General features: G+C 43.2%; 1 protein-coding gene across 1 annotated transcript in view; it reads left to right on the plus strand.

Annotated features, from left to right (window-relative positions):
- Positions 1 to 19,566, plus strand: part of LOC126184369 (stAR-related lipid transfer protein 13) — a 681,898-nt gene that overhangs the window by 501,553 nt on the left and 160,779 nt on the right. The window contains exon 9 of the mRNA XM_049926754.1: positions 2,307 to 2,356. Within this exon, the coding sequence (XP_049782711.1) occupies positions 2,307 to 2,356 (50 nt within the window). The remainder of the gene's footprint in view (positions 1 to 2,306; positions 2,357 to 19,566) is intronic.

Genomic DNA, 19,566 nt, shown 5'->3' on the forward strand with positions numbered 1-19,566 from the left:
TGGTTGGCCCACTAGATGGCGCTGCCATAGGTCAAACGGATATCAGCTGCGTTTTTTTTTAAATAGGAACCCCCATTTTTTATTACATATTCGTGTAGTATGTAAAGAAATATGAATGTTTCAGTCACAAACGTATAAGTACGTGGTATCACGTAACATTCCGCCAGTACGGACGGTATTTGCTTCGTGATACATTACCCGTGTTAAAATGGACCGTTTACCAACTGCGGAAGAGGTCGATGTCGTGTTGATGTGTGGCTATTGTGATCAAAACGCCCAACGGGCGGGTGCTATGTATGCTGCTCGGTATCCTCGACGACATCATCCAAGTGTCCGGACCGTTCGCCGGATAGTTACGTTACTTAAGGAAACAGGAAGTGTTCAGCCACATGTGGAACCAACCACGACCTGCAACAAATGATGATGCCCAAGTAGGTGTTTTAGCTGCTGTCGCGGCTAATCCACACATCAGTAGCAGACAAATTGCGCGAGATCGAGACTCTCAAAAACGTCGGTGTTGAGAATGCTACATCAACGGCGATTGCTCCCTTACCATATTTGTACGCACCAGGAATTGCATGGTGGCGACTTTGAACGTCGTGTACAGTTCTGCCACTGGGCACAAGAGAAATTACGGGACGATGACAGATTTTTTGCACGCGTTCTATTTAGCGACGAAGCGTCATTCACAAACAGCGGTAACGTAAACCGTCATAATATGCACTATTGGGCAACGGAAAATCCACGATGGTTGCGACAAGTGGAACATCAGCGACCTTGGCGGGTTAATATATGGTGCGGCATTATGGGAGGAAGGATAACTGGCCCCCATTTTATCGATGGCAATCTAAATGGTGCAATGCATGCTGATTTCCTACGTAATGTTCTACCGATGTTACTACAAGATGTTTCACTGCATAACAGAATGGCGATGTACTTCCAACATGATGGACATCCGGCACATAGCTCGCGGGCGGTTGAAGCGGTATTGAATATCATATTTCATGACAGGTGGACTGATCGTCGAAGCACAATACCATGGCCCGCACGTTCACCGGGTCTGACGTCCCCGGATTTCTTTGTGGGGAAGGTTGAAGGATATTTGCTATCGTGATCCACCGACAACGCCTGACAACACGCGTCAACGCATTCTCAATGCATGTGCGAACATTACGGAAGGCGAACTACTCGCTGTTGAGAGGAATGTCGTTACACGTATTGCCAAATGCTTTGAGGTTGACGGACATCATTTTGAGCATTTATTGCATTAATGTGGTATTTACAGGTAATCACGCTGCAACAGCATGCGTTCTCAGAAATGATATGTTCAAAAAAATGGTTCAAATGGCTCTGAGCACTATGGGACTCAACTGCTGAGGTCATTAGTCCCCTAGAACTTAGAACTAGTTAAACCTAACTAACCTAAGGACATCACAAACATCCATGCCCGAGGCAGGATTCGAACCTGCGACCGTAGCGGTCTTGCGGTTACAGACTGCAGCGCCTTTAACCGCACGGCCACTTCGGCCGGCTGATATGTTCACAAAGGTACAAGTATCACATTCGAACAACCGAAATAAAATGTTCAAACGTACCTACGTTCTGTATTTTATTTTAAAAAACCTAGCTGTTACCAACTACGGACCGATGACCGTAGCCGTCTGGTCCCTTTAATCCCCCAAACCAACCAACCTGTTACCAACTGTTCGTCTAAAATTGTGAGCCATATGTCTGTGACTATTACAGCGCCATCGCGAAGAAAGTGGTCCAACTAAAACATTCATATTTCTTTACGTACTACACGAATATGTAATAAAAATGGGGGTTCCTATTTTTAAAAAAACGCAGTTGATATCCTTTTGACCTATGGCAGCGCCATCTAGCGGCCAACCATAGCGCCATCTGGTTTCCCCCTTCAAGCTAGACAAGTTTCGATTAGTTTTTTCGTTTGACGCTTGTTTCGTGAGATATTTGGCCCGGTCACGATCAATGGACCACCCTTTATATTGGATAGCGTCGGAAGCTGTGGGAGGATGAGTACGGACGATGTCATTGTCTATAGGAAGCTAGAACGTCAAAGCCTGTAGCGAAATGCACGATTATCTGCAGATCATTAATTGGTGCAGGGACTGACAGTTGATTCTCAACGTAAATAAGTCTAACGTATCGTACTAAAGTAGGGGAAGAGAACCACTATCCAATGTTCTAATGTGTGTGAGTTCTTAAGGGACCAAACTGCAGAGGTCATCAGTCCCTAGGCTTACACACTACTTAAACTAACGTAAACCAACCTATGCTAAGACCAGCACACACACACACACACCCATGCCCGAGGGAGGACTCGAACCTCCGGCGGGTGAAGCCGTGCAATCAACATGGCGCCTCTAACCGCGCGGCCACCTCTTGCGGCTCCACTTTTGAGGCGAGCAATTAACTTCCGGTGATCAGAAGTCAGGGCGATAGACCATTTTACCTGAAACTTTCCGTAGAGGTCGCCTCTTAACTGTTAATAGTGCTGTTTCTGATGGGGATATTATTATTCTCATTAGAAATATTAATATATGTTGTGCATGTGAACTTTTACTGAACATATCAGCTAAAAGTCTAAACTATTCAGTGAGCACAATGGGTAATGTGGACTTGCAGACTAGAAATTATTGTTATTATGTTCTCCATCGCTTTCTGGCTGATCGAAAAAATAGTTTTGAGGCTCTTGCAAACGGCGGACATTATCCATTATTTACCCGACACCAAACAGGTTGGTTTTATTCAAGATTCCAATACTCTATATTATTCTCCGCTCTTTTGTCTACAAAATCCTAGTTTTCACTATAATCAATGCGACGGCATTTCGACGCCTTATTGGGAGAACCTGTATGCCTACATGGTACCACTCTACTGGCCGCCGTCAGAGCCAACGTCTTACTGCGTTAGTAACCTCCACATCATCCATGTACTGCTCCCCATGGAGTGCATCCTTCATTGGGCAGACAGATCATGTTTGAAAGGTGCGAGACACGGGCTGTATGGTCCATGAGGAGAACAGTCCAATGAAATTTTGTAAGCTCCTCTCAGGTGCGTCCATCTGAGCAGCGAGGCGTTTGATTCTGATTCGTTGATCACATCGAATGAGAGTGTCCGTACGTTCCAACACTGCAGGCGTCACAGCTGTGTTTCGCTGACCAGCATGCCGGGTATCGGACAAGTCTGTATGCTGGTTCAAATGGCTCTGAGCACTATGGGACTTAACATCTATGGTCATCAGTCCCCTAGAACTTAGAACTACTTAAACCTAACTAACCTAAGGACAGCACAAAACACCCAGCCATCACGAGGCAGAGAAAATCCCTGACCCCGCCGGGAATCGAACCCGGGAACCCGGGCGTGGGAAGCGAGAACGCCACCGCACGACCACGAGATGCGGGCCAAGTCTGTATGACCTTGTTACGAAGATGACAGACGCCTCGCCCTTCCCAGCGGACTACCGAACAGAAACATCTGCTGTCAACTGCTCTAAGCACAGATATCAGCATCTAAATGGCACCTTTCTCGGACATGTTTTAATTAATAACTCTGTCTTTTAACCATTTACAATCTTCTTAATTTTTCTATAACGAAGGTTAAGTTTGCTTTTGTTACTGAAGAAGTCTTAGCTCGATTTCATTCTAACTTTGTCGGCTAGAATTTTAAGAACGGAACCGGCAGTAGAACATGAGCTCTGAACTGCCTCTTTAAGATTCCTTATAATGATTATTATAAATAACAAAGTCTTGAAACTTGTTGTAGCTGTATTATTTCATCAATGTAATCGAGTGCTGTAATAAGAACTTTATATAACAAATACAAATGATACTTAATTTATTATGAATAAGGATGTTTTCTTTCGAAATTTGGTTATTAGTAAATAACTTAAAGATGAGTCACATAGTTAATGTGTTTATATCAAACTGAGGTTAAATACGAATTTTCATCTTCCTGAGTCTTCTTCTTCTTCTTCTTCTTCTTCTTCTTCGCGGATGGATCACTTAGGACCACGCGTAATCAACATTTGTTGGCGCCGGCCGAAGTGGCCGTGCGGTTAAAGGCGCTGCAGTCTGGAACCGCAAGACCGCTACGGTCGCAGGTTCGAATCCTGCCTCGGGCATGGATGTTTGTGATGTCCTTAGGTTAGTTAGGTTTAACTAGTTCTAAGTTCTAGGGGACTAATGACCGCAGCAGTTGAGTCCCATAGTGCTCAGAGCCATTTTTTTGAACATTTGTTGGCCTTCCTTTTCGCCCAGTATTCCTTCATAAACAACGAATGGGCTAGCTTTCGTTGCGTAGACCATGTATGTCGGTTAGTTTTTCTCTCTTCTTCCTCAAAACCCCGTGTGTTTGTGATTTTTCTGATTTCATTTCTATCATGTAGATTTGGAGACCCTAATTCTCTCAGGTCTTTTTCCGTCTGTTTGTACCAGTTCGGTCTTGTAGTTTTGTTCTTTAAAAACGTATGGATTTTGTGCGTTAACCTGTTTGAGTCCATTCTTTCTAAGTGCCCCATGAATTGGATTCTTCTCATGCGCATTGTGTCTGTTATTTTGGAGATATTTTTATATATTTCTGCATTGGGTTTTGGATAATGTACCCCATCTTTAGTTCTTGGTCCTAGGATTTTCCTCATTATCTTACGTTCTTTCACTTCTAATTCCTCTTTCAGTGTTCTGTGTTGAAGGTTTAGTGTCTCAGATGCGTAGAGAGCTTCGGGTCTAATTACTGTTGTGTAGTGTCGTATTTTGCAGTTCCACGAAGACTCTTTTTGTTGTAAATGTTTTTTGTTAACTGAAACGCCGTCTCCATTTTCTGGACTCTTGATCTGACAGATTTCTTTTCATTACAATTTTCTGCAATCCATTCACCTAAATATTTAAATTCTTTTACTCGAGAGATGTAGTTATTACCAATTTTGAGATCAGAAGGTGCATATTTGACGTCAGTCATAAATTTTGTTTTTTCAAATGAAATTTGTAATCCTATTTTAGCTGCCTGTTCTTGTAATAATTCTAGCTGTTTCTGTGCGTCGGTAATGTCTTGTGCGATCAGTGCTATGTCATCAGCAAATGCTAAACAGTGTAATTCTATGCCCTTATGTCTTGGTCCCAGTCTATGTGCTGGTGCACCTGCTATTTTCCATTCTCTAACAACTTTTTCAGGAGCACAATTGAAGAGCACTGGGGACAGTACATCCCCTTGTCGTACTCCTGTGTCTATTTCAAATTCTGTGCTCAATTCTCCCATAAATTTTACTTTGGATTTGGTCTCCGTGAGTATTTCTTTTATGATGTTTGTTGTCTTTTGATCTAGTTCAAATTCTGCTAATACTTTCTGAGTCTAATGTTTAGCGCCTTCAATTTTTCGGAAAAATGCCGATTTGGAGCAAAATATTGCTACGACAAAGAAGAGACTTGTAACTTTTGATTGTGACGTACATTTGTACATTCTGAACAGTTTTTCACTTTCTAGCTCAATTATTTGGCGCCACTTAGTTTTTTTATTAAAGTAATATATCCAGAGAAACACATTCATTAGATCATTCTGAGACTTCATAATGTTAACGTTAATATACTGAAGCATACAGACAGAGTCTGGAAAGTTATTTTAATTTTTAATTCCACTCTTAGATTACGGTGCAATCCTTTGTATGCTAAGCACAGGCGCGTTATGATGACGTGGTGTTAATAGTAGTGAACTGGGATAAGTCCAGGCACACTCACTCGCATCTGTGTCTCTCACAATTACACAGCGCTTGTTCCGCCACAAACCCAATTTAAGGAAAAAAATGAGTTGCATTACTTATTGAACGCTCCTTGTATTTTCTTATTCCATTTTTAACTGATGGTATTTACTTTGATATACTGGAGTCTTTTTATGAGTTATCATCTGCAGAATATAATTATGGCATGAACATTTGCTGTAATTACCCTCTTACTCTGCATCGGAGCGTGTGGCGCTTTAAACATCCTGGTAGATTAAGATTCATAGATGCACCGGTACACGAACGTGAATCATTCCCTTTTGTAGGTAACGCTCTTAGCCACTGAGCTATATGGGTGGTTCCTCACAGATTTTTGTATCTACCGACTTACTTTCGAGGCCTTCTGGCCATCCTATCCTTCAAGCGTCCCATATTGGGCACCAGTGCAGTAGAAGAAATCGTAATGTAAGCAGTTTGTCAGTGGATTCACTTTTTCGCCGTCCCTGCTGTAATTTCAACATAATCGTTCTTCTTCAAATTATTCTTAACTGTAATACCAAGATATACAACTTCTAAATTTGTGTCATTTATCACATAGCATACATTGAACGGAACTTTCGTAATACCTCTGTGGAAGACCTCACATTTTATTGTTCAGGTTCTATTACTTCTTTTCGCACTATTCTGTATCTTACCTAAATCATTTTAATCTTATGCTGACTTCACTAGACGGTAAACGATAGCATCGTCGGTCGACAATCTAAGAGGACTATTCAGATTGCTTCCAGATTCATTTGTAGAGATCAAGAAAAACAAAGGCTATATCAAACTTCCTTGGACTTCATTAAATGCATTCCTTCAGGTACTACATGCTGAGGCCTTTTTGACAGAAATCACAGATTAAGTCGGATAGCTGGGACGATATTGCAAAGGCGTGCAATTTGATTACAAGCTGATTTTAAGTGACAGATTCAAAAACCTTTTAGGAATCTATGAATATGGAATCAATCTGAAATCTCCTGTTGATAACATTAATTTTTTGAGCTAATTGAGAGCCAATTGTTTCATAAGTATGATATATTCTGAACCCGTTCTTGTTATACATCAAAGACGGTTTCCTCTAGATGTAGTTATATCGTTCGAACACAACATATATTTCAAAATCCTACTACAGTACTATGTTAATGAGTTGAGTCTGTAATTTACTGTATTGCTTCTATTTCATTTTATGTGATTTATGTAACTTGTGGAACAGTACAAACTTTAAGTATGGATCTTCCGACGAGCAAGCGATTGGTTACGATTGTTAAAATTAGAGCTGTCTCGACGCTGTACTCTGAAGGGAACGTAAATGGTATACAGTCTGGACTGTAATACTTTCCTTTATTGATTAAAATTACTTGGATATATGAAGGGTATCTACTTTCAAAACATTAATATTCCTTGGCGCCTTTGATTCAAATAGTGGAATATTTAGTGCATCTGCTCTAGTGAAGGCATAGCTTCTAGTAGGCAGTCAATACAATGATTTTGCTTAGCTTCTCATATATTTTATGTATGACTAGAAACCCTTTGCATTTTTCGCTAGATTTCGCGAATAGGTTTTTTGTATAAACTGTTAAAAACATTTCACATTGAAATCCGCACTAAATTTAAAGACTGTGTAAACAGTTACAAATCTCAGAAATTTTGAGGTCTTTAAAGTATGGAATGCTTCTGCAACAGTATCCTAACGTGTTCTGTATAACTAAGAGGATCTCTTCCATTGAGTTGAGATCGAACATTGAACCATTTCTGCTGAAAGTCTGTGGCAGTGCAGTTGTTGAATATGTGGCGACTCACGTGGCCACAAGTTGAATCCTGATGAATGGGATGCTTCGCCATTCTGGAGGATTTGATGGGCTACTGTCGTAACGCCGACTGCAGGCCTATGTAATGGCACAGGCCCAGACAGGAGCCCTGTGTCATATGCAGGGCGCAGGTTGCAGCGGACAGTGGAGCATTTCGTCAAACTGACAGTCTCCTCGATATCGACTCAGTTCTCCATGCAATTGCCAGCCCTCATCAAGTTTTAACAACACTGAAGTATACGACAAGTACTTGTCTTCTGCATTAACAAGCCTCCTTTGGGCATATACACTCCTGGAAATTGAAATAAGAACACCGTGAATTCATTCTCCCAGGAAGGGGAAACTTTATTGACACATTCCTGGGGTCAGATACATCACATGATCACACTGACAGAACCACAGGCACATAGACACAGGCAACAGAGCATGCACAATGTCGGCACTAGTACAGTGTATATCCACCTTTCGCACCAATGCAGGCTGCTATTCTCCCATGGAGACGATCGTAGAGATGCTGGATGTAGTCCTGTGGAACGGCTTGCCATGCCATTTCCACCTGGCGCCTCAGTTGGACCAGCGTTCGTGCTGGACGTGCAGACCGCGTGAGACGACGCTTCATCCAGTCCCAAACATGCTCAATGGGGGACAGATCCGGAGATCTTGCTGGCCAGGGTAGTTGACTTACACCTTCTAGAGCACGTTGGGTGGCACGGGATACACGCGGACGTGCATTGTCCTCTTGGAACAGCAAGTTCCCTTGCCGGTCTAGGAATGGTAGAACGATGGGTTCGATGACGGTTTGGATGTACCGTGCACTATTCAGTGTCCCCTCGACGATCACCAGTGGTGTACGGCCAGTGTAGGAGATCGCTCCCCACACCATGATGCCGGGTGTTGGCCCTGTGTGCCTCGGTCGTATGCAGTCCTGATTGTGGCGCTCACCTGCACGGCGCCAAACACGCATACGACCATCATTGGCACCAAGGCAGAAGCGACTCTCATCGCTGAAGACGACACGTCTCCATTCGTCCCTCCATTCACGCCTATCGCGACACCACTGGAGGCGGGCTGCACGATGGTGGGGCGTGAGCGGAAGACGGCCTAACGGTGTGCGGGACCGTAACCCAGCTTCATGGAGACGGTTGCGAATGGTCCTCGCCGATACCCCAGGAGCAACAGTGTCCCTAATTTGCTGGGAAGTGGCGGTGCGGTCCCCTACGGCACTGCGTAGGATCCTACGGTCTTGGCGTGCATCCGTGCGTCGCTGCGGTCCGGTCCCAGGTCGACGGGCACGTGCACCTTCCGCCGACCACTGGCGACAACATCGATGTACTGTGGAGACCTCACGCCCCACGTGTTGAGCAATTCGGCGGTACGTCCACCCGGCCTCCCGCATGCCCACTATACGCCCTCGCTCAAAGTCCGTCAACTGCACATACGGTTCACGTCCACGCTGTCGCGGCATGCTACCAGTGTTAAAGACTGCGATGGAGCTCCGTATGCCACGGCAAACTGGCTGACACTGACGGCGGCGGTGCACAAATGCTGCGCAGCTAGCGCCATTCGACGGCCAACACCGCGGTTCCTGGTGTGTCCGCTGTGCCGTGCGTGTGATCATTGCTTGTACAGCCCTCTCGCAGTGTCCGGAGCAAGTATGGTGGGTCTGACACACCGGTGTCAATGTGTTCTTTTTTCCATTTCCAGGAGTGTATATGCTACCAGGCCAGCTGAGTAGGTCACTGGCACGGTTGGGCCATGTATCGACGTGCACTGTGTGTCAGGCTCTGTCGTTGGGTCACCGACAGTCTTCTGATACAGCTATCATCGACACAACCAGGCTGCAAACCAACAACCATTGCTTGACCGCTTAGCCATTAGGTCACCTTTACTCTGCTTCCATCTGCATGAGACCGCCAGTTAGAGGTTCTGCTGCCACAAGTCCTCTCAGCTCCATATCACTGTGGTCCGGGGCCACCAGACACATCTCCCTCCCCTGCCATCAGTACGGGGTTCATCATCCAGACATCACTGCCCCCTCCCACTAAGCTGGCTTCTAGCCTGCCTCAGTCTGACCACCCGAGCCAGAAAGCTGTCATGCGACCCTCACTCAGCAACAGCTGGCCACTTAGAATGCACTGGTAACCAAGGTTGCTTGCTACTGTACTGCCTCTTTGAGAAGTACCTACAAGAGCACGTCCACAATGGAATGCCTGGGTGCAGGTTCAAGCATTGTCACCTACTTACTGCAGGCACTCTGCGTTACGTCTGTTTATGGTTAAAAGTAAAGAGCTTTGACAACATTTGGCTGTCTTCATCCACTGTGGCTCCACCCAACTCCAGTAGAGAACCGATCACCCACTCCATTCTCCAACACATAGTTGATCAGCACAGGTTTTTAAACCTACTCCTTCCAGATGTACATTTAGTGCATAATCACTGCGCCACCTCACAATGAGCGAGATGATTGGCCACATGCATACCGCTCAACAGGGATGCCACATCATCTGTGTTCCATAGGTTAGATAATCAAACCATTACTTTTGTTGCTCTTTGTTAATGCTTTTCCTTTTTAATCGAATCAGGGTGAAAAATGAGTCCATTATTTTAAAGCCAATCAAAGAAGTATCCACAGGGAAAACTGAAAATCGCTAAAGTCGTTACCTGGTTTGCAGTGTGCTCCCAAGCTGGCCACTAGATTGCTAAGGAGTTCTTGTGATAGAGCATTTCATTCCTCCACCAGTGTGGCTGACAACTGCTGTATGGTCATTGGTGCATGTGGGCATACTCACTAACACATCCAATATGTGCTTGATGGGATTTAAGTTGGGGGAACCGGCAGGTCAGTCTGTTCACCATATACCCTCTTCCACCAAGAACTCCTCCACTTGGGGTATTTGATGCGGTCAAGCATTGTCAACCATAAAATGAAGTCAGGTCAAATACACCCCTGAAATGATGCACATGGTAAAGGAGTGAGTGTCAGAATAACGTCCACTGGTGCATGTACTGTGTTCGAAGATTTGCCCATGATATGCCCATGCAACCTAATGCCTCTCCACACTATGACACCTGAACCACCAAAATGAACATGTTTGACAGTGTTCCGAGGTGCAGTAATATTTGTAACTCTCACCATTTATGCTGTCGTCTGAGAACATGTGACCCCATTATTCGTTGGTCCAGTACCTGCACTCTAAGCACCATCACAAACAGCGCCACCTATTTGCATGCGTCAATGGAAGAAAATGTACTGGTTGTCGAGCAAAGAAACCACCCCCAGTCGTCGTGCCACTGTGGAGCATGAGACTGTATGCCTTGCGGTTCTCTTAAACATTGTCGCATTTACACTGTTGTTCGATGTGGGTGCCTACTTACCTGTTGCAGAATGTAGCAGTCCTCTGCCGCTGTAGCTGACCGTGGTCAACCACCTCCTCAATGTCCGGTAGCAGTGCCTGTGGCTCTAAATGCTCCCCATACACTCGAAACAATTCTATGGGCAATACAAAATTACTGGACTATACACTCTTAACGATTCGTTCTTCTTCCAGTTTCGTGATGATTTTTCCCATGTGACATTATCGAGATATTGCCTCCCAGCCATGATGTAATGAAGAGCACCACAACATTATACCATAACTACTAGCAGATTGACGGACACTGTCATTTCCTGCTCAGCTGCCGTATTTGGCTCTATAATCACACTGACCTCACGCCGTGTGACGTCCAGCTCTCTGTTCACGACTGAGAATCAGTATGGCAAAGCGGGTTCGGCGGCAATTTTGATATCAAAGTAATTGACTAATTAATTAAATTCATCTACTAATTAATTAGAATATCAATTTGATTTCAAAAGTGGTGTAGAACTCGCTTTGCCCCACTACTTTGGGGGACCTGTGGCATCATGCTGCCTCAGTTTTACTCATTTCCACTGAGGTTTAGTACAGCTAGCATAGCTGTTAATTCTGCGGTCATGACAGATGCTGAAGGGTAGAAGGGCTTCACGTTAGATCGTAGTGCTGTTACCTATAGGTGGTTGTGTTTGAAAGAAGTTAAGTGAGGCAAATAAATGGCATCTGTTTCTCTGGAAATTTGAAGCGTTTTACTTTTTGGTACATATCTCGGCCTACACTGCTGTGAACTGTTATCCTATTTGACATCATGGAAATGTCTGAGGTACTCGCAGTTAACCAATTGAAGGCAGTGCCCTGACTTTTCTTTGTACGTTTGCCATACCAGTGGCAGTATTTTGGAATCTTTTTGAATCTAGTTAGTGCTATAGATAATTTATTCTTGGTATTGGAACAGTGACAATTTTTTAGCTTGTCTCGTGGGTCAAAGCGCCCGTTGATTTGATTAAAGACTGTTTTACAAATGTAACAGTACCGCAAATTGGTCATGGTCCGCCGATGAACGCTTCTCTTGTTAATTTGTCTCGCACGCTGCACATCGCTAGGTGCGCATACATTATTCCGGCTGCGGACGCAATTGTAATACCGCACGACGCCACGAAACAATGGTTTTAGTATTGAAGCACCAGGCGAGGTTCATCTGAAAACAGTGTTTTCTAAAGCAAACACGCAAGAAACTGTAATGCATTGCTCTATGTACATACTACCCGGTATCTCTTCGAAGAGCCCTCAGGTGGCTTTTCTCGGGCATTTCCGCAGACATTTGCAATTTTCTGGGGAACGTGTAGATAGAGTCAACCAAAATAAGTACTCGTCACCACGTTTTGCTTATGACGCCCAGTGTCAACATAAAACATCGTTGTTTCTTTTTTCTCGTTACGAACAAAATTTGGGTATTTTATGTTCAACATTCGATAGAGCAGTCCGAAATCAATATAATGCGATAATCATTTTAAAGATATGTAATAAATGGAAAGCAAAACACAAAGAACAATTAGCTGCTGAGTAGCGCTTCTGCATGGCGTTAGCAGACAGAGCCGCGTCGGCCGCACATGAACGCAAGCCGTGCTACTCAGTTGTCACACGCAGCTGGAGCACCAGTTAGTCTTCCCGACTTGCTCTCTTAGAAGAGACAGCCGGTATGGAATCCCCAGATGTAATTAATCTTTGTATATAAAAACTGGATCAGGCTCGTTCCTACTGCCAGACTTATGTCACTAAACACTTCGACCACGCTTTCTCATACTGTGCACCTTGAAAAGAAGCAGAAGGTTATTACAAAGTGGTTAATGATGTACGAGGGGATTTCAAAAAGTAAATTTCGCATATTATTTCAGGGCAAGTAACTTTACTGAATGCTGCACTGCACATGAGGGTTACACAGATACACGATACTATTTTTCAACATAGTCGCCATATCTCTTTAATCACGGTCGGAACGTTCTCCCAGTTGTTCAGCTCCTCGATGATAGAATCCGCTCCTTGGTCGCGGAGCCATTCGAGAACCGCTGTGTGAACGTCCTCATCGATGGAAAATCTCTTTCTCTCCAGATGTTCTTTCAGCTTTCCTGACAGATGGAAATCGCACGATGCAAGGCCTAGATGCCCCAATCATCATCGCCCACGTCTGTTCGACTTTAGACAAATCGTTCACCATTTCACTACTGCTGGCTGCTGTATTCCATTTGGTTCGTATACCGACAGAATTTCACGGTGAATCTCTGTGCGATTCAAGAATCGTATTGTCATACGTGCTTCAACTTTGGACTGCGTTTCGAGTTGCCGCACCTTTTCACTCCCACAATGCGACATAGTGATGGGACAACAGAGTGGTTTTAACAACCGATTGGTCAGTCGATTGTTTTTTGTTCAGTCGGTTTCTTCAATCGAATGGAGCAAACGAATGAAACTAGTCTCTGTGGCCATGTCAGCTGTTCAAAGTTTTCAGTCACTCTGTGTTTCACTGGTTTTATACTTAATGTGAGATAGACGACTGGCGCAATTCTCTGACAGTTCCACAGTAATATGAATGTCTTCAATCAGTCTCCGGGTTTGAGTGATTTCATTTACATAATTTTTCAGTGTTTTCAGTTATACATGAACCATGACTAGGGTTGCCAACTCTCTAGAGACAAGTAGCGTATCTTACTTCAAGGCGACGTGAATAACAGGCATATTTCTAAAAATTAAGTATTTTTCAAAATTTATATATTGACTTAGTTAATTACGAACTTTTTCTAATTTTGGTATAAAATATGGAATTTTTTTGTTTTAAAAGGTTAACCATTGGTACAACATTATAAAACTATGTATAAATAATTGAATAATTAATTTTTATTTAAATTTATTGAAGCTTCCTCTCTCTCTCTCTCTCTCTCTCTCTCTCTCTCTCTCACTCTCTCACTCTCTCACTCTCTCTCCCTATCTCCCCCCTCCCTCCCTCCCTCCCTCCCTCACACTGGTTTTCTCACATCAACGACAATTCACTGCGGTAAATATTGACATGACGTAAACAAGGAGCATATAAGATACAATATTTTAAATTGTTTTTGACTTAAACACTTACTTTTTAAGCGTATCCTGTCACTTCCCAGAAGTTTTTTTTGCGAATGATATTTGTCACCGCTCGTTAATTTTCTTTGAATTTCTTCAGTTGATGACGTTTCATAATGTGAATGATCTTGGCAGATTCTGTATATCGCATTGAATTTATCCTGAGAATAGCTTTTTATTCATTCATATGATTTCTTTCATTCCCACGCCACTGAGAGTTTCGACATCGTGATTCAGACATAAAGTTCACTATTACGAAAACGCTTGTTCAGAACACGAACCAAAAACTGTACTAAACGCTACTTACTGGCACTGAATAAAAGGTAAATATCGGAACGGCAATAATAGTGGCGTCAGGTGATAACAGAGAGCAAACAATAACAATGATTTAACAATGGAAAAACGATCGAATGTCTCCGCTCATAACTGAATACGCCGGACTGCGTCGACTCCTTTCATTCGGTTGCGCCCACAGACTGGTTCACTCAAAACAATGAATGAATAGTCCAACTGATACCTAAAGCTACAACCGGCTGAAGAGATTGCTTTCATTCGGTTGCGCCCATAGACTGCTTTCGCATAAAAGAATGAGTGGGCATTTCTACCCATATGCAAAGCTACAACCGAATAAGTCGATTAATTTCCAAAAACCGATTGAATCGATTGTTTTCATTCGGTCTCCCTTATCACGAGTGCGATGCACGTGTCATCCTAAAGCAGGAGAATTGCACCTGCAGGAATTGCTGAACATGTCCTGTCTTCTGACAACGCGCCACACTTGTTGCGCGACTGTCTTATCGTGGGACGACATGCATAAACTATTGTCTGAAGACCGTACGTAATTAGACACCAAGGTTAGATTTCTCACATACAATTTTGGTATTGAAAAGACGATAGGCACAATCTTTGTGGCACCCAGAAAATAAAAAAGGCATTCAGGTGCCAGTAAATGAGTTAAGCATTAAGACAGACAGGCCTCACGGAGTGGCCGAGCGGTTCTAGGAGCTACAGTATGGAACCGCGCGACCGCTACGGTCGCAGATTCGAATCCTGCCTCGGTCATGGATGTGTGTGATGTCCTTAGGTTAGTTAGGTTTAAGTAGTTCTAAGTTCTAGGGGACTGATGACCTTAGAAGTTAAGTCCCATAGTGCTCAGAGCCATTTGAACCACTGAGACAGACAAATAATGATAGATTCCATTTCACGTCACAGTTAAAACACCGATGCTACTGCTCATGCGTGAGTATATGTATGTCCATATATTAACAATTTACTGAGCAGAGAGTAGGGGTGACTACTGACTAGGTACGGGGAAGAGGGGGGAAGGGTAGGTGGAAGAAGGTGAGGAATTAAAATTGCGTCCCATTTCGTCCAGCTTTTGACAACCTTACCTCTCAACGAAGACAGATTATGGTGCACCACATGAGGATTTCGCTCAACTGAGTATGCGTGCTAAGTTGAACGTTACTCTCGTGTTCACCACAGCATAGGAAATAGTTATATGTCAGTCTCTTTAGTGCGGTCGATTACAAAAAATTAACACGCCTGAACTAAGCACTGACAACTGACAAAGTTCATTGTGTAGTAATTCTTTCGCTCAAGGTATACAGCAGACAACCGACGGATGGAACCCTGTTAAAGGGTGGACCAAAGTTAAATGAGAGCGCAACCTGATCATCGAGTCCCTAGAAAGCCTTCGGTTCTGTACAAAAGTAAGATCTTTGTAGAGTGCTGATACAGAGCAGTTCCGGTAGGATGCAGTTGCGATAGTTCACACTCTGTAGGCGGCGTGGTCCCTACCTTGAAAGTTACCGACCCTATCACAAGACTTTCGGTTACACCAGTTGTACCTGATGAAATACTTACAGCTGCATCCTTGTGTCTTCTGTCTGTAATAAAGACGCCATTTGCAAACGTCTTAATTAATTGTGGCCATACTGCCTAAGTTTGGGGACCGTGACTGTGCGGAAAATTTATTTGTATTTTTTGGTACCAGGCACTTGAATTGTTTTATGTTTAACATAATACAAAGCGTTTCGAGCATTTTCTGGCCATCTTCAGGCATTTATGCACACATCAAATTGTTAGTCAAAAATAAACTGTCTTAAACTAAATACTGTAGCTCTTTATTTACTGCCCGCTGCCGGTGTGGCTGTTGGGGTATTTGTAGGGAGGGGAAGCAGTGGTTGACCATACATTGATGTTCAGTGATGTCTTCTGCTGGTGTGGAGCTGTGCTTCGTTGTTGATTATGATTGACAGCACAGCTTATGTGGGATGCAGATAGTTTTGCATCCCTTGTCATTGTGCGAAAATCGTGTGATACACTGCACTTGCAGAAAATCGGAAAAAGGTAAAGAATGGATATCATGGAAGACATGGAAAATTTCATTCATAATACAAAATGTGGTGATAATGTTCTTAACGAGATAACCGCATTCACAAACTCGGAATTCATCAGTAGTGTTAAACCAGCTCTATTGCAAAAGATTTAAGATGTGCCAACATGAAACAAACGACTACCAGACTTTCAGTATCACTAATATAGCTGTAAAATGCAACAGTCGATACTCATACATATGCTGAAAGGCCATCATCTTGTATTAAGTGGAAAGTTTTTACATGTAATTAATTTAACGTCAAAAACAGTTCCAAAATAAATAGCACAATAGTGTAATGTTACACAACTGCTCCGCCAGCGTACCAGTGATGCAAACGCAGCTCTGGGACGCCAGAATGGCAAGTGAACAACTGCCTTATAAAGAAGTGTATCATACGATTATCGCACCATAACAACTCATTCAAAACTATATGCATCGTACACGGGCTGTGATGTCAAACGAGACAGGGTTTCACAACAACAGTAGCAATCACTGGACATCAATTTCTGGACAACCACAGACCTGCCCCCTTCCTTTCAAATACTTCAACAGACACTCCAGCAGCGGACAGTAAACAAAAAGTTCTTTGCTAATTTAGTTTAGGACAATTTATTTTTATGTAACGATTCTGTGTGCGCCTGAAAATGGACATAAAAAGCTCGAAATGCGTTGCAATATGTTAAATCAAATATAAAACAGTTAAAGTGTCTGGTAACAGAAACACAAATAAATAATTATTGCAAACATCTTGCATGCTTGTAATTAATGGTCACAGCTGGCTAAAACTTTGTTTGGGGATAGCTAGAGTTGTAAAATTACTGTAGGCTACTGTAGACTTTCGTAAGAGAACGTAGACTAATATTCGTAGTAGCTTTGGTCAGTTATGATAGCAACCGTGTTACCTGTACACTATGTGTGTTGCGTACCTGTCGGGCGTTACCTCATTTCGACTGCTTTTTAAGTGTATTCTCTGTGTGTCTTACAAAACTTCCCTTGAAACGCGAAGCAGTGAACCATTTAGAAACAGAGTGTGGATTTATTCGGGACATTTTTGTTCTTTATAGTTAACCTCCAAACTGCTACTTAAAAATAAACAGTATTTATAGCAAAATTGAAATTTTCATTGTTTAACTAAGGTTTTATTCGAAAATTGTTGATTTGTAATGTGAATCAGACGGATGGTGTAAAAAATAAACAAAAAAATACATATTTATCATATAGTGCTAGAAAACGCAATTTCCTGGAAAAAAGCTAAAATTAAAAAGCTGCAAAACAAAAACATATCAAACATCGCTTCATTACTCCGTCGAGCCTATGCAAAATGCCTTTCTGTTACTGATAAACCAGTTTCGCACTTGTCAAATGTAGCAGGAAGCTCTTGCCTTTATTTATGGTGAAGAACGTTGTACTGAGTATGAAATAACAACAGCGATTTACAGATTTTTTGTATTTGTGCGTGTAAAATGTATTTGCATGAAAAGTAATTGTTACAAGAGCAGATGATTTTTTTTTTTTTTTTGCTTATAAAATGCAATTTATATTTTGTAAGGATATGAAATACACAATGGACTAACACTGAGCGATGTGCGGTCCTAATTATATGCAATGCAAATGTCGGCTCCTCGTTCCTTTCTCATACGTTCATTTATGTTTCTTCCCCTACGAATACTATCTGTAATCCTACCATTTACTACGTCATGTATGCAGTGTACCAAAACTACCGAACCGAAGATTTTGTAGACCGCAACTCTAGGCATAGCCCTGTTCTTCTGTACTTCGTCTAATTACTTACCTTCTCTCCCCTTCAAGCGTAACATGCCTTAAATTAGGTCCATAATTGTAATGGCTATGTTTGGTCTAAGTTTACAAAATTAATTTACACAATCAGATTTATACGATCAAACTGTGTATATCAATGATCTGCAAATTCTGGAAGTCACAGTAACAAATGTCTGTCGTGCCACTCTCTCGGTATTGATGTAATATACGAGGCCTATTCGGAAAATAAGGTCCGATCGGTCGTAAAATGGAAACCACTGCGAAAATCAAAAATGTTTTATTAGCTACACCTTCCAGCTACTTCTCTACGTAGTCGCCTCTCCGATTTAGTCATTTGTCGTAGCGTCGTACCAACTTTCCAATAGCCTCGACATAGAGGGAAGTCGCCTGTGCTTCCTGCCAATTCTCTACGCTGGTCTGCAGCTCGTTGCCTGCGCCAGAATGTTGTCTGTATAGCTAACGGTTCATCTGAGCAGAGATGAAACTCAGAGAGAGCCAATTACGGGCTCTATTGTGGGTCACCAACCACTCCCATCGGAGGTCCCCAGCCTTTGGTCCGGCGGCTAGCGTTTCTGCCTCTGTATCGCGGGGTCCCAGGTTCGATTCCCGGCCGGGTTGGAGATTTTCTCTGCCCAGGGACTGGGTGTTTGTGTTGTCTTTATCATTATCATCATCAACATTCGTGACAGTGGCTAGATTGGACTGTGTAAAAAAAATGGAGTGTGTAAGAAATTGGGACTTTGCCAAATATCATCATCATCAACTCCCATCGAAAACGCTGCAGGAGCATCGTCATTGCCCCTTCAGAGTGTGGTCGAGAATTGTCATGTAGAAGGAAATATATGACAGTTATGTTACGCGGTCTGCATGACATCAGGCGAAATCTCACACCAGGGGCTGATACTTGGCGGGAGACGCTATTGTTCGAAGCATCTTTACGTGCTCACTGTGCGCTCAGAACTGAAAAGAGCGACGTGACGCGATCGACGGGCATACTAGAGACACCGCCCAACACATCTGTGCGAATCTTCCTCGGATTTTCACTGTGGTTTCCATTTCGCACCAGATCGGACTTTACTTTCCGAATAACCCTCGTATATTTGGTGTCTGTTCTTCGGACCTGTCTGAAAGAACGGACCCCACACATATATGTATAATTAAAGCGATGACGGACAATGATTCCTTCAGCGCACATGCACACCAAGCTCGAACCCTTGCGGGGAATCGGCGAGATGCGGCAAGTAATCAGGCTAATGAGCTGGCGCACTACATCGGTAGTGTGTGCTCCAAGTTGAGAATTTGGGTCTAACGGGAGGCGTGTTAGGGTGGTCCGTGTGGTGACCACTGCGCCCGGATGGCATAGCG

Source organism: Schistocerca cancellata, chromosome 4 (genome assembly GCF_023864275.1).
Source record: "Schistocerca cancellata isolate TAMUIC-IGC-003103 chromosome 4, iqSchCanc2.1, whole genome shotgun sequence".
NCBI classification, from domain to species: domain Eukaryota; kingdom Metazoa; phylum Arthropoda; class Insecta; order Orthoptera; family Acrididae; genus Schistocerca; species Schistocerca cancellata.